A 15241-nucleotide genomic window follows, 5' to 3' on the forward strand; every position below is an offset into this window, starting at 1 on the left:
GGAGTCTGTCTGACTGTCTCTCCCTGTTTCCAGCTTCAGAAAAATATAAATAAATAAATAAATAAATAAATATGCTTCACTATTTTTTCACATCTCAGCATATATGAATGTCATAGTTTATTTGGACTGTCTTGCAGATGGACATTAAGATTGTTTTTAATTGCCTGTTATTATAAACAGCATTATAATGAACATCCTTGTACATATGTCCTTGCATACATGTGAATTATAATTAGGATAATTTTCTTAGAAAAAAATTATTTCATCAAATGGTATGTGCAATTTTATTTCGGCTACAGTGCTAGATTGCATTCTAAAGAGGTTACACCTGTTTTATAGTTCCATCAACAGTGTGTGGTTTGACCTGTTTTCTAACCTGTACTAATCTTAAATTTTTTTTTTTTCTTCTGTATTTTTCTGAAGCCGGAAATGGGGAGAGACAGTCAGACAGACTCCCGCATACGCCCGATCGGGATCCACCGGCACGCCCACCAGGGGACGATGCTCTGCCCCTCCGGGGGTCGCTCTGTTGCGACCAGAGCCACTCTAGCACCTGGGGCAGAGGCCGAGGAGCCATCCCCAGCGCCCGAGCCATCTTTGCTCCAGTGGAGCCTCGGCTGCGGGAGGGGAAGGGAAAGACAGAGAGGAAGGAAGGGGGAGGGATGGAGAAGCAGATGGGCACTTCTCCTGTGTGCCCTGGCCGGGAATCGAACCCGGGACTTCTGCACGCCAGGCCGACGCTCTACCACTGAGCCAACCGGCCAGGGCCCTAATCTAAATTTTTATTATTGCTGTGCTGATAGGTGGAATAAGATCTCTCATTTATGGATTTGGAATATCTTTTTAGATTTTATTTTATTGGTTTTAGAGAGAGGATAGAGAGAGAGGTTGGATGGGGGGGGGCAGGAAGCATCAACTTGTAGTCGTTGCTTCCCGTATGTGCCTTGACCAGGCAAGCCCAGGGTGTTGAACTGGCAACCTCAGTATTCCATGTTGATGCTTTATCCACTGCGCCACCACAGGTCAGGCTGGAATATCTTTAATTATGAGTAAGGTTGCAGATTCTATTCTCTGTATAAAAGTCATTTATTTTTATGATGTGTTTCCTGAACATATCATTTCTCTGTTTTGCTGTTGTTGGAGGTGGTGTTTTATTGATTTTTTGGTCTTACTGAGTCACAATGATCTTTTTTAAAAAAATTAGTGTTAGGGAATTACTTGTGTTTCATATATTTTTACTAGTTTTTTCTTTCATTGTTTATGTGTAGACTTTTTTCTTATTCTTCTGACTTGTAGATATTTAATATAATACAATTTGACATTTAAGTACTTAGATTTTTTTTTTTTAGATTTTTTTTTAAGGATGGTCTTTTCATTTCAGAATTAATGAAATATATACTTTTCCACATTGTCTGCTATACTTTTGCAATTTATTTATTTATTTATTTATTTTTACAGATACAGAGAGAGTCAGAGAGAGGGATAGATAGGGACAGACAGACAGAAACGGAGACAGATGAGAAGCATCAATCATCAGGTTTTCATCGCGACACCTTAGTTTTTCATTGATTGCTTTCTCATATGTGCCTTGACCGTGGGCCTTCAGCAGATCGAGTAACCCCTTGCTCAAGCCAGTGACCTTGGGTCCAAGCTGGTGAGCTTTGCTCAAACCAGATGAGCCTGCGCTCAAGCTGGCAACCTCGGAGTCTCGAACCTGGGTCCTCTGCATCCCAGTCTGACGCTCTACCCACTGCGCCACCACCTGGTCAGGCTGCAGTTTAATATTTTAATGTTGAAATATTTGCTCCACTTGAAATTTATTTTGGTGTAAGTAGCTGAGTGGAATCCAAATAACTATCACCATGGTCATTACCAGGTATTTTCTTATACTCTGCTGATTTGAAATGCCACATTTATTATGTGTCATGAATTGAGTTTGCATTTGATATTATGAAGAACAGTATATACTATGCATTATTTTCCCAGAGTATTTGACCATAGAACCACCCCCACTTTTCCTACAATACACAGCTTCTCATGGGACTAGCATCCTGTGGTGAATTCTGTTTGTCTTATTGAAGTTTTTGTCTTTGATTTTTTAATACAGGATTTCTATTGAATAAAATCTAAGTTTTTGCTATAATATTTGTACTGAGAGACACATTCATTGATTATATGGTTACTTTTAAATCTTGTGCTTTAAGTAGGTTTACAATCCAAAAATGGTCTGACTTCTTTTTTTTTGGGGGGGGGGGTAAAGGAGAGGTAAATGAACAGATGAGGAACTTACGTTTCTGGAATTTTGCCCATTATTTATATTAGTTTTAAAAATGAACTTTAATGAAAGTTGCCAGAAGTAAGTTAGATATTTTCATGAATAAAGTCATTTTCTTATAACAGAATCAAAATCATGACAAATTTGAAAATTAAAACTTAATAACAGTGCAGTATGATTTGTTACGGTATATTTATATTATCACTTTTTCCTGGTTGTTTATATAATTAAAATAGTAAATGCTTCATATATCACATTCAATAATGGGTTTTTTAAGATTCGAAAAATTCATATAAGAAAAATCTTTTATTTACTATCTCTGTAACTCTGTTTGCTAGAAGACATGAAATTATTTATATTTCAGCTTGTATACAGTATAACAAATAGTATGATAATTGTGATTTCACATTCAAATATACCTGTGAAATATTTCACTCAGGCTTTGAAGATATAGCCTTAAATAGCAAATAAAAATGATCTCGTTGTCCATGCTCAGAGTTAGATGATGACTGCCTCGATTCCAAGCATATTCAAGACAGCAAGAGGGGGGTAACAATATTTGATAGCTGTCACGGCTCTAGTAGACACCCAAGATGGGAAGAAGAGGGAGAAAGGTCATCAATATATGCCTCTGCTATTCCTAGCAACACCATAGCAGATGTCTGCCTCTTCTTTACTGGCCCGAAATGCATTACCTGCTCCCCACCCCCACCTCCACTCCAGCTTCACTGCCAGGGATCCTTAGAAAATGCAGTTTTAACTTTTTCAGCCTCTGTGGAAGCAGCCCAGAGAGTGGATGTGTTACATTGGCCAGTCAGCAATATTAGTGAAAAAGAAGAGTTATCATAATATTAAAAACAATAGCTAATATATTATATATTGAGGCCTTATCATGTGTGAGGTACTGTTCTAAACTCTTTACATATATTAACTCACTGAATCCTCACAAAAACCTTTTTTTAAAAATATTTTATTGATTTTTAGAGATTGAGGAATGAGAGAGAGAAAGAGAGAGAGAGAGAAGGGGGAGGAGCAGGAAGCATCAACTCCCATATGTGCCTTGACCAGGCAAGCCCAAGGTTTCGAACTGGCGACCTCAGTGTTCCAGGTCGATGCTTTATCCCACTGCACCACCACAGGTCAGGCACAAAAGCCTTTGGAGGTAGATATTATTATTCTGTCCATCTTATATAAGGAACCGGCATACAGCTGGTAAGAGTAAGAGCCAAGGTGTAAGCCCCGCACTCTGGCTCCTTGATTTTGCTCTTAATTATTCTATTCTATTTTAGGGGTGGAGAAAACTTTTTTCTTTGTAAAAGATTCTTTGTCTTCTAACATAATAGTAAAATATTTAATTCCAGCTCTGCAAATAATAAAGAATAGTGGAGAAAAAAACATATATTAGAATACTATATATGTTTTTAATATAACATTTCACTTATGTTTGAGCTAGTCATTTCATTACAGTATAAAAGAGAACTGTTCTAATTATCATTTTATCAGTTAAATCACAATGAAAATTAGACTTTGTTTGTTATCTGGTTTAATAGTATTTTGAGCTTCATTCTAGAAGCTTACAGGTTGAACTAGGTTACCAAGCAAAGCAGATGCAAACAGGTTCCCAAAAGGTCAGTCAAGAGCAGCACAGAGCAAGAAGTCATATAATTTTGTTAGGGCAAGTATCTCATGTTTCTTTCAGAAGGAGTTGGGATAAACTACGAACCAATGATTTTGTGCATCAGCTGCACACTCTCACTAATTGGAGAAACAGCCTTCCTTCCCTGTCCCCCACTCCTAGTTCCAGGTGGTTATCCTTATCTCTTACTGCTTCCCACATCGGATACAAAGTGGTGAGAGGTATAAGCTAAGTGATAACAAATACTGTATGACACGTGTAATCTAAATAAAAGAAAGACAAAAAGTACCAAACAAAGCAGCAGTCATCAGTGCAGGGAATGGATTGGTGATTGCCAGAGGCAAGCAGGTGGACAAAGTGGGTGGGAGGGACCAAGAGGTACCAACTTCTAGATGCAAAATAAGGAAGTCGTGGGATGAAAATGTACAGAACAGTGACTCTATGCAATAGTATCATACTACAAAAGTGAAAGTGGCTAAGAAAGTAAATCTTAAAAAGTTCTTATCACGAGAAAAACTATTTTGTTTGCATGTTCACAAATAGTAACTAGCTTGTGGTGCAATATATACAAATGTAAAATTACATTGTATACCTCAAACTATTAAAATGTCATTATACTTGAATTTTTTTTAAAAAAAATAGCTTTTTAAATGGTGTATCAGGAGACAATAAAAGGGGACCTCGGAAATCATATGCAAAATATACTGTATTTCCCCATGTATAAGACACTCCAGTGTATATGATACGCCTTAACTTGGGGACTGAAATTTGAAAAAAAAAAAGACAGCAAGCACGAAAAAGCAGGAAAACCTACAACAATGAGCGCAAAAACAAGCGTGAAAAAGCAGGAAATGCAAGTGAAAAATATACAACCACTATATAAGACACACCCAGTTTATAGACCCCAAATTTTTTGGCAAAGGGTACATCATATACATGGGGAAATACGGTACGCTGGGAAAAGGTCACTGGTTGAAAATAGTCATTTCTTCCTAAAGTCCCCTTTACCTATTAGTTTGCTTTGTGGTTTAACCTTAGCTCTCTTTTCGTGTCACTAGAGCCACTCTAAGAGGGCTCATGCTCTACCATAATATCAATTACCAGCACAGCACAGATGAACTGTTGCTGAGTTCTCACTGTGTGCCAGGCACCCTTAAGCATTGCACATGATTTTACCTCCTTTAATCCTCCCAATAATCTTGTGAAGTAGGTACTATTGTTACTCATACAGTAAAGTTCAGAGGAAGTATGAGGATTAGTAGGGTTAAGTCATTTGCTCAAAGTCACAATAATTGCAAATTGAAAAGCAGGTTTTTAAATCCAGGTTGTTTGAATTCAAAACTTGTGTTTTCTACCATTTCACTATGCTTACGCTCTTCTGTGTAGCGTCAGATATGACTGATAGGCTCCTGAGTTAAGCCTATCAGTATAACCAAGTTCTCTCCCTCAAGTTTTAAATCTGTGAGTCCATCAGCCTTTTAGATACCTTTAATCACCTGCAGTTGGGTATCTCATGAACATCTCAGTTTAACATATCCAAAACTGATTCCTCTCCAGGCTCAGTCCCATTCTACCACCGAACAAAATAATTTAATCCTTGGTGAATAATATCAACATATGTCCAGGTGGCCAATCCAGATACCTGGAAATTATCCTCAACTTTCAACTTTACTTTTTAATACATCCATGCAGACCAAGATTTTTCTTTTCTTCCTCCTTTCTTTTTCATTTTCACTACTTCCATTCCTTTCTTGATCCCTGCAGTCACATTTTATTTAGATTTAAATCACTTACTCTGCTCTCTCCTTATTTTTCTTGCCCTCTGTCTTATCTCTTCTCATATGATTTTTTAAAGTAGAAATTTGACCTTCTTAGTTTTTAGCTTACATGAGTTAATGGCTCCCTTACAGGTAAAAACCAGGCTCCATAGCCTGTCGTATCCAGTGCTTAGTGGCTGGCCGCCACCTGCCTCCTCAGCGTCACCTGTCAGCTCTCCCCCAACTGGTAGGCACTCTCGTTCCTACAGACAGCTCAGTTCCGGATCCGTGCCTGTGCAACTGTTCTGTGAGCTCGGCCAGAGCCTTCCCTCTTCAGGAAGCTCTGCCAGACCTACAGCTCTCTGTAAGTCAGGTATCCAGGAGGCCTGTGACTGCTGTCCCTTCTCCTTTGCCCCACACCGGGGGTCCTTTCTGGGCAGGAGAGCTCCATCATGATGCCCATAGTGTTGTGTTGTACCATCTGCTGCCTCTCTTCCCCTATCAGAGGCAAACGGTTTAGGTCAAGAATCAACCTCTTCCTCTCCCCTCCTCCTCCTTATCCCTTTCTTTCCTCTCTTCCCTCTCTTTCCTCTCCTCCCTCTCTTTCCTCTCCTCCCTCTCTTTCCTCTCCTCCCTCTTTCCTCTCCTCCCTCTCTTCCCTGTCTTCCTCCTTTTGTCCTTCTCTTCCTCTGTTGTCTTCACTGTCAGGAATTATTTAGTGATTGTATTAACAAAATATCTGCAAATGCGTAAGTGAAATACAATAGGCTCACGGTGTAGTAGAGTAACTTCTTCACTGCTCTGAATTCCCTCCCACTTCCCAGAAGCAACCACTTTTAATTCTTTGGGTTTTTTTTAGTATTTCCCTCTTCCTTATCTCTAGATAACATGCTTGGACTGTTTGTCCTTTTTTGTTGGTCTTAGACATTAGCAGGTCCCTGAGAAGAGGGTGAAGACTCAGTTGCCTTGTGCCCTCCCCCACTGTGCCCTGTGCGTGCAGCCCTCCCCGCTGCCCTGTGACCCCACACCATACTTGTACCACATTGGGGGTCAGAATAGCCAGTGTTTATGGAAGGTTTGTGATATTCATCAGCCCTCCAGTTAGTATGCCACTATTGTTTCCTATTGGAAACAGTGCTATTTCTAGGTGTTAATAATTCGCTTAGTATTTGTGTACACCTGTCACTGTTTTAGACAAATGCCCTGACAGCTCTGTGAAATAAGCATTATTTCTTTTTGCAAACGGTCCAACACAGCAGGATCGCTTTAGTCCCTTGGCTACTATTCCTTCCTCTAGCCTGCTTTTCTCCCGTGGGATCCAAAGCGCTGCCCTGGGCCTGGGAACCGAGGGCCACCCTGGGAGGTCTTTATTGCCACTTTGCTCTTTCATCCCCTCCCTTTTTCTGAATCCCATGTTTTCCTTTTTCTTACTTTTCTTTCTTGTTTTGCAAAAGTTACACCTTCCAGTAGCTTTCTAAGCGTGAGTGCTATGGAACCTTGTAGGATCTTCCCTGTAGCCATAGTTCTGCAATTTCCGTGGGGCGCTGTGGCTGGGGAAACAGAGTATAAAAAGGAACACTCCTACCATATCGCTCCTAACTTCTTCTCCTGCTCTTTCCAGTCAGGGTCCTCTCCATGCTGCCTCTGGGTGCAGTCACGCACCTGCGGAGTGCGGTGAGCACCTGTGAGGCAAGGGGAAAGTCTACCTGCTTTCACAAGGCCTTTCTCAGGATCTGATCCATGCTTCTGAATCAGTATTTTTTGTTTGTTTTTTTGTTTGTTTGTTTGTTTTAATTTTATTTATTTATTTTTTACAGAGACAGTAAGTCAGAGAGAGGGATAGACAGGGACAGACAGACAGGAACGGAGAGAGACGAGAAGCATCAATCATTAGTTTTTCATTGCGCTTTGCAACACCTTAGTTGTTCATTGATTGCCTTCTCACATGTGCCCTGACCGCGGGCCTTCAGCAGACCGAGCAACCCCTTGCTGGAGCCAGCGACCTTGGGTCCAAGCTGGCGAGCCTTGCTCAAACCAGATGAGCCTGCACTCAAGCTGGCGACCCCGGGGTCTCGATCCTGGGTCCTTCTGCATCCCAGTCCGATGCTCTATCCACTGCGCCACCACCTGGTCAGGCTGAATCAGTATTTTTTGTAATACAAAAGTGACTCCCAAAAATACTGTCCAAATTTTTGTCTGAATTTATTGCTAGTATTTCCAGCTTACTTCCAGAAGTTGTCTGGAGGTCCTTGCTAGCACTGTGCACTCACCTGTCTAAAAGGAAACTCATTATCGTCTCTAACATTTGTCCCCTACCAAACTCAGTATTATTTTTTAATTTCCATATTTTCTAATTCTGCAGTCATAGGCCCCAATGACCTCAGACATGTCTGCCTCACTCCTCAGCAACTCACTCGTCTTCCTCTCATCCTACTGATTCTGCTTTAGAAATATCCTCAACTCTCCCCTCTCTGTTTCCGACACTGATTTTTAAAATACCGTTTACAAATTAAACCAGGTGCTGTGTTACTCAGACATAACACAGTTTTGACTGTTGCAGTTAGTGTATTTATTTAAAATAGTTTTCACAGCAGGAGAGAGGCTATAAATATTTTGAATATAAATTGTCTTGTAGTTAGAGAAATTGAATTCTAGTCTACAATAAAAAATGGCTAATTTTTATTTCTGTGGTTTGTATTAGAATAATGTAAGTATGAATTTTTTAAACACTCCACCTCGCTTTTGTTCTTACCCCTATCTTTTGCCTTTGTAGCTGCTGGTCTTTCTGCCAGGTGTGCTGTTTCCTCCCCAGGCCCTGCTGTGGCTGACCTCTGCCTGCTTGTCTCTAGGGAGCCTCACATCTCCAGTGGTTCCTATAGGGATCCTGTAGACCCCTCTGTACCTATCACACCTTTCTGCTTCTTGAGCGCAGAAAACTTGTTAACTCTTGGTGTCTAGGTATGCTTGGTGCTGAATAAAGTCCCTCATATATATCTATATAGTATATATATAGTAGGCCCTCAGTAAACGTGGAATGAATATTCTAAATGCATTTTTAACATTTGGAAAAACGCCTTTATTATATTTCTTTATCTTACACAGTGGATCATTTTAAGATTCTACTTGTAGTTTCAATTAGAGTTTCACTTAGAAATGATGTTCTGCCCTGGCCAGTTGGCTCAGCGGTAGAGCATCGGCCTGGCGTGTAGAAGTCCCGGGTTCAATTCCCGGACAGGGCACACAGGAGAAGCGCCCATCTGCTTCTCCACCCCTCCCCTTCTCCCTCCTCTCTATCTCTCTCTTCCCCTCCTGCAGCCAAGGCTCCATTGGAGCAAAGGTGGCCCCAGGCGCTGAGGATGGCTCCATGGCCTCTGCCTCAGGCGCTAGAGTGGCTCTGATTGGAGCAGAGCGATGCCCCAGAGGGGCTGAGCATCGCCCCTGATGGGCATGCCGGGTGGATCCCAGTCGGGCGCATGCAGGAGTCTGACTGCCTCCCACTTCCAACTTCGGAAAAATACAAAAAAAAAAAGAAAGGAAAGGAAATGATGTTCTATATTATATCCTTTACTAAGGACATAATCAAGTACACTATGAAAGATTTGTTTAATTTATAATGTATCTGAAATAATGCTTGAAACATAATAAGTAGACATTTCATAAACTTTGTAAAGCACCATAGAGTTCATTTATGAATTTACTTCTCTCATTTTTATATCACTTAGCAGTATACCAAGTGCTTTCATTTCTATTATCTCATCTGATTCTCTCATTAACACTAGACAAGCATTATCTCTATTACACATGTCAGGAATGATTATGATACTAGTCTGGTATCACACAGTTAGTTAGTCGAGAGCTTAGACTAGAATGCAGGTGCTCTTTCTTACTTAGGTATTATATTCTTTCCATTATGCATGTGGGTGTGAAGGCCAAGAAAACCCATCAGCTCTGGAGGACAAGAGCAGGGGAGAGGTTCCAGGTGAAGCTGATAGACAGGAGAGAGAATGTTCTTTAGCTGAAGAATCGATTGTGATGTTGGAAGTAAGGGGTAAGGTTAGAAGAGCAATTAGAATCAGTATTGGGAGCAAGTGAAAGATGGAACTTTGTACTGTGATCAGTGAGAGATTAAAAATCTGTGACTGAGGGATTAAAGATCATATAAATTCTCCTTTCAGATTTATCAGTACTATATGAGATGAATTAGGGAGAAACTGAAAGCACTGTGGCTCTAGGCAACACATGTGATATTTAAGGTAAAAAATAAATTCTATTGTGGACCACCAACACACAAAATTTAGTCAGGAAGGGGAGCAATGGATCAATGCATGGGATACCTGGGATTGTGCATTAACAAAATTTATCAACTGAATGGACATATAAGGCACAGGAAATGGAGAAACAAAGCTAAGTGTTGTTGACGAGGTGGTGGGAATGTGCTCCTCCCATTCCCTTGGCCTCACCTCCGCCTACAATCCTCATTCTCCCGTGTGATTATTTCTTCCAGCTGATCAGTTTGTGCAGCATATGTTAACATAGTCAACACATCTTAATGAACACTTTCTGTGTGATGCTAGCGTTGTGGTAGGTATTAAGGATAAGTGAACACCACAACCCCTGCCTCAGTGCACTCAAAGTCTAGTGGTAGGAACTACCAGGTAAAGAATATTGTAAAGGACTTACTGCTCTATGTGCCACTTGCCATTAGGACACAGAGGCCCACTGAGTTCAGCCCACATAGGTCAGGAAAGGATTCTCAGTTCCCTGTCTTGAAGGAGAAGGAGGGAGCTTGGTGAAGAAAGGGAGAAGGATATTCTGTGTGGAGAGAACAGCATATTCAAAGGCGTGAACTAGAGAACATGGGCCTGTGGTGTAAATTGTTGGTGAGCCTAAATGAGTCTGCATCAATCTCCTAACGGCAGTGGGATTTTCCTGCCTATCCATAATATACTTACCACACTTAGCATTCTAACTTTGTTACAATATATTCAAGAGCTAACCAAAGATTGTGTATTGCATTTAGTTATCATATTTCTTTAATCTTTAATCTAGAACAGTTCCCTAATCTTTTCTCTTATTTTTCTGTTGACCTTTCATGATATTTATGATTTTTAAGAACCCAGGCCAACAGGATTTCACTTAGGTGTAAAGAATGAACAAAATTGAAACACACTCATGGACCCAGACACTGGACGTGATTACCAGAGGGGAAGGGCTTGGGGAACTGAGTGAAGCAGGCGAAGGGGTTGAGAGGTACACATTGGTGTTACAGAATCATCATGGGGATGTAAAGTACAGCATATGGAACAGTCAATAGTATTGCCATAATGCCATAACTGTGTATGGTGCCAGGAGGGTGCCAGAAATACTGAGGGGAACACTTTGTAAAGTATATGATTGTCTAACCATTATGCTGTACACCTGAAACCAGTACAAAAATAATACTGAAAGGAAAATGTAATTGAAAAATTATTTTAAAAATAGAGATGATAAGAGAGAAAGGAAAAAAAAAGAACGCAGGCCAATTGTTAAACAAACATTCCTCACTTAGGATCTGTCTGATTGTTTCCTCCCCTTCAGCTCAGGTTAAGTATTTATGTGCAAAGTAGCACACAGGTCATGTTGTGGCTGTCTCGGTGCATCACTTCAGAAGGCAGTTGTCAGTGTGTCCCATAATTGGTGATGTCATTTGATTATTTGGGTTGGTGATATCTGCCAGATTTCTCTATATCCTGTTCCCCGCCCCAGGCCTTATACAGATTGGGTTTTGTAACCATTAATGCTTTCTGCCTGAATCAGTTCTTACTGTGTGAGTTGTGATATGGTGGCTTTTCTGTTTCCCTCATATCTGCATCCCTTATATTAATGGAACTCAGTCCTCGTTATATCTTTGACATGTACTAATTTTTAGTCTCCTTTAAAGAAGAGTTTTCTCTTCCTTCATATTTATTTTTTAATATTTTAATGTGTCAATATCAGTGCATGCCTCTTTTCTTTTTTCCAAGGTGTAATAATCCATTCTCATTATACTTATTCAGTGCTTGAATTGTCCTGTATTTGTAAGCTACCCTTCAGTCTGGCTCCTCTGCCCTCCTGCCTGTCTTTAAGCACTTGTTTTCTGACAGGACATTATGTTCCTGGCTCATTTCACAGCACCTTGCTCTCTGTTCTAAAGTAGCCATTTGTCGAAGTATTCTGGTTTCTCTTAGTAATGATACTTAAACACCATGTTCCAAGAGTTAGCCGTGCACATTGCTACTTCATTGTCTACATCTGGGCTCTTTGGAGCCACAAGTTAGAAAAAGTGTTTTTTAAAAACCTTGAGCTTATATGATACATTTAAATCAAATCCAATACTTCACAGCTCTTCCTTTCTTTCTACTATTTTGTTTGTATTTCCTTTCCTTCAGTGAGCACCCCTGTCACCAACAGCAACATATTTACTCATCTATTCAGTCTTATAATACACACATAATAGTTTCAGAATTACTAAATCAAGACCACTACCTATAGGAAACTTAGTAATAAAAGTTCAAATTTTCTTTGTAGTTTTTTTCCCCTTAAAAATGTATATCATTTATCTCATGCTTGTTTTCTTAAATTTTAGATTTTTAAAATGTTTCCTTTCACTAATGAAATATATTCAAAACCTTAAATATACTGCTCACAAAAATTAGGAGATATTTCTAAATGAATATGAAGCATTAAAAAAGCATTTGAAGCCCTGGCCAGTTGGTTCAGTGGTAGAGCGTCGGCCTGGCATGCAGAAGTCCCGGGTTCGATTCCCAGCCAGGGCACATAGGAGAAGCGCCCATCTGCTTCTCCACCCCTCCCCCTCTCCTTCCTCTGTTTCTCTCTTCCCCTCCTGCAGCGAGGCTCCATTGGAGCAAAGATGGCCCGGGTGCTGGGGATGGCTCCTTGGCCTCTGCACCAGGCGCTAGAGTGGCTCTGGTCGCAACAGAGCGACGCCCCAGAGGGGCAGAGCGTCGCCCCCTGGTGGGCAGAGCATCGCCCACTGGTGGGCGTGCTGGGCGGATCCTGGTCGGGCGCATGCGGGAGTCTGTCTGACTGTCTTATCCCCGTTTCCAGCTTCAGAAAAATACAAAAAAAAAAAGCATTTGATTTTTTTTTTTATTAAACAAGAACATCAGAAAAGTAAATGACAAGTCAAAGATGCTTGATTATGCAAATGAGATGCAAAACCAACTTTTATTTCATTGGTGAAAATGCACTATATACAAAAGTCTGAAAGTACTGGAGTATCTGCACGTGCCCTGATCTTGAAAGTGCATTTTGAAATATCCCCTAATTTTTTGAGCAGTATTTGGCATTACCTGTAATTCTTTTTAGAAAAAATATAGTTGAGCTTAACTATAAATTTTCAGATAGCTAGGTAGATACTAATTAAAGTGTCTGAACTACTTAATGTATTTTAATTAAAATAGCCATTAAGCCACTTTAGAATAAAATTCACATGTAAATTAACAATTTCCAAATCCTCTATTTCTCACCCACTTTTTTTTAAATTATACCTACCAGATTTATTACTTTTCTAAAAATATGAATTAGAACCAGATGGAAAAGGGATCGATGCATATTTATAAATATATATCTGTTTATAAATGTGTTTTATTTGTTTTGTTTTGTTTATCTGAAGTGAGAAGCAGGGAGGCAGAGAGACTCCCACATGTGGCTGACTGGGATCCTCCCGGAAAGCCCACTAGGGGGCGATGCTCTGCCCATCTGGGCTGTTGCTCCATTGTAACCAGAGCCATTCTAGTGCCTAAAGCAGAGGCCATGGAGCCATCCTCAGTGCCCAGGCCAACTTTGCTTCAATGGAACCCTGACTGCAGGAGGGAAAGAGAGAAAAAGAGAGAGAAAGGAGTGGGGGGGAAGAGGCAGATGGGTGCTTCTCCTGTGTGCCCTGGCCGGGAATCGAACCCAGGACTTCCACACACGGGGCCAATGCTCTATCACTGAGCCAACCAGCCAGGTCTTAAATGTGTTTTTTTTTATTCTACTGTAATTCTTTGTCATCTATTCTCTTTAAAGGGATTGTGTCTCAAAAATACATAAAAAAAAATTTTTTTATTAATTTAGATATAACTAAGTACCAGCTATACAATTTCAGAGAGAATGCCTGTAAATAAACTCTCTGTGTGGGACAAAAAATCTTTGGTGTTTCCTTGTATTTCAGTTGGGCCAGTACTATTGTTGAAGCTTTTTTTCTGCTTTCTTTAAATAATATTTAGCATTGACAACTATAAATAACTATGATTATTACAAAAAATCAGATATTTATAGAGAGAATTGGCTATACATATAACTACATTATTAATCTTATACAGAACATCAGCTTAAATTAATCACAATGTGATGCAGTCCTTTAGATTTTTGAGATCCTCTTTGTTTGTTTTTTATGATAGAAGACAAACTTCATACAGTTTGTAAAAATTTGTAATGATTGTTGCAAGTCATCTAAAGTTAGGGGACGATTATCCTCTGATATCAAAAATCAGTTGTTGGTTCCTGACTAGGCGGTGGCGCAGGGGAGAGAGTGTTGGACTGGGACGCAGAGGACCCAGGTTTGAAACCCCGAGGTCACCGGCCTGAGAGTGGGCTCATCCTGCTTGAGCACTGGGTTGCTGGCTTGAGCGTGGGATCATAGACATGACCCCATGGTCTCTGGTTTGAGCCCACAGTCTCTGGCTTGAGCAAGGGGTCACTCACTTTGCTGTAGCACCCCCCCCCCGAAAGCAATCAATGAACAACTAAGGTGCCGCAGTGAAGAATTGATGCTTCTCACCTCTCTCCCTTCCTGTCTGTCTGTCCGTATCTGTCTGTCTGTCTGTCTCTCTCTCTCTCTCTCTCTCTATCACAAAAAATAAATCAGTTGTTGGGAGCATGTTCTCAAGAGCTAGCATGAAAATACAGTTTTGTACGGTACATTTAGACAACAGAATATCAATGCCACCAGCAAAAGCTCTCCCATACGTGGCTGATTTGATAACAGAAGCTGATGCCTTGTAAATACCTATTTCTACCAGGGAAATGTGACTTACGATGACCTGAGACACAGATGTGGTGAGAACCACAATCCATTTAAAGTTGTGCCACCAGACCGTAGAAGCAGTGCTCTGAAGTGAATTAGTGTAACTCGGTCCTCTTTAGTGGACCATAATACAGGCACTAATGAGACAGATTTCTTTAAAAGATATTTGATTTATGAAAGAGTTAAAGTTCTATCATATTTTGCAGTTGCTGGCTTAGCCCGGTCATCTGATCTTCTTTCCCCTATCGCCATCGCCTTCACCATCACCATCACCATCACCATCACCAGTCTCTGTGTATGCTTGACATTGCTATACTAACCCCGCGGGCTGATGGAATTCCCTGTGTCTGTTTTCACAGAGGGCGACGAGACAGGCGTGATGGATAGTCTGCTGGAGGCCTTGCAGTCGGGGGCTGCCTTCCGCGACCGAAGAAAAAGGACACTGAAGCCAAAAGGTGAACATTATACTTGTTTCATGTTACTTTCTAGGGAACTATCACAAAGAACAACCCTTTTATATTTTC

General features: G+C 40.6%; 1 protein-coding gene across 2 annotated transcripts in view; it reads left to right on the plus strand.

The window, feature by feature from the left end:
• Positions 1-15241, plus strand: part of DIAPH3 (diaphanous related formin 3) — a 522354-nt gene that overhangs the window by 388110 nt on the left and 119003 nt on the right. For both annotated transcript variants that reach the window (XM_066380803.1, XM_066380804.1), the window contains one exon: positions 15077-15172. In XM_066380803.1, the coding sequence (XP_066236900.1) occupies positions 15077-15172 (96 nt within the window). The remainder of the gene's footprint in view (positions 1-15076; positions 15173-15241) is intronic.

Source organism: Saccopteryx leptura, chromosome 4 (assembly GCF_036850995.1).
Source record: "Saccopteryx leptura isolate mSacLep1 chromosome 4, mSacLep1_pri_phased_curated, whole genome shotgun sequence".
In the NCBI taxonomy this organism is placed as follows: domain Eukaryota; kingdom Metazoa; phylum Chordata; class Mammalia; order Chiroptera; family Emballonuridae; genus Saccopteryx; species Saccopteryx leptura.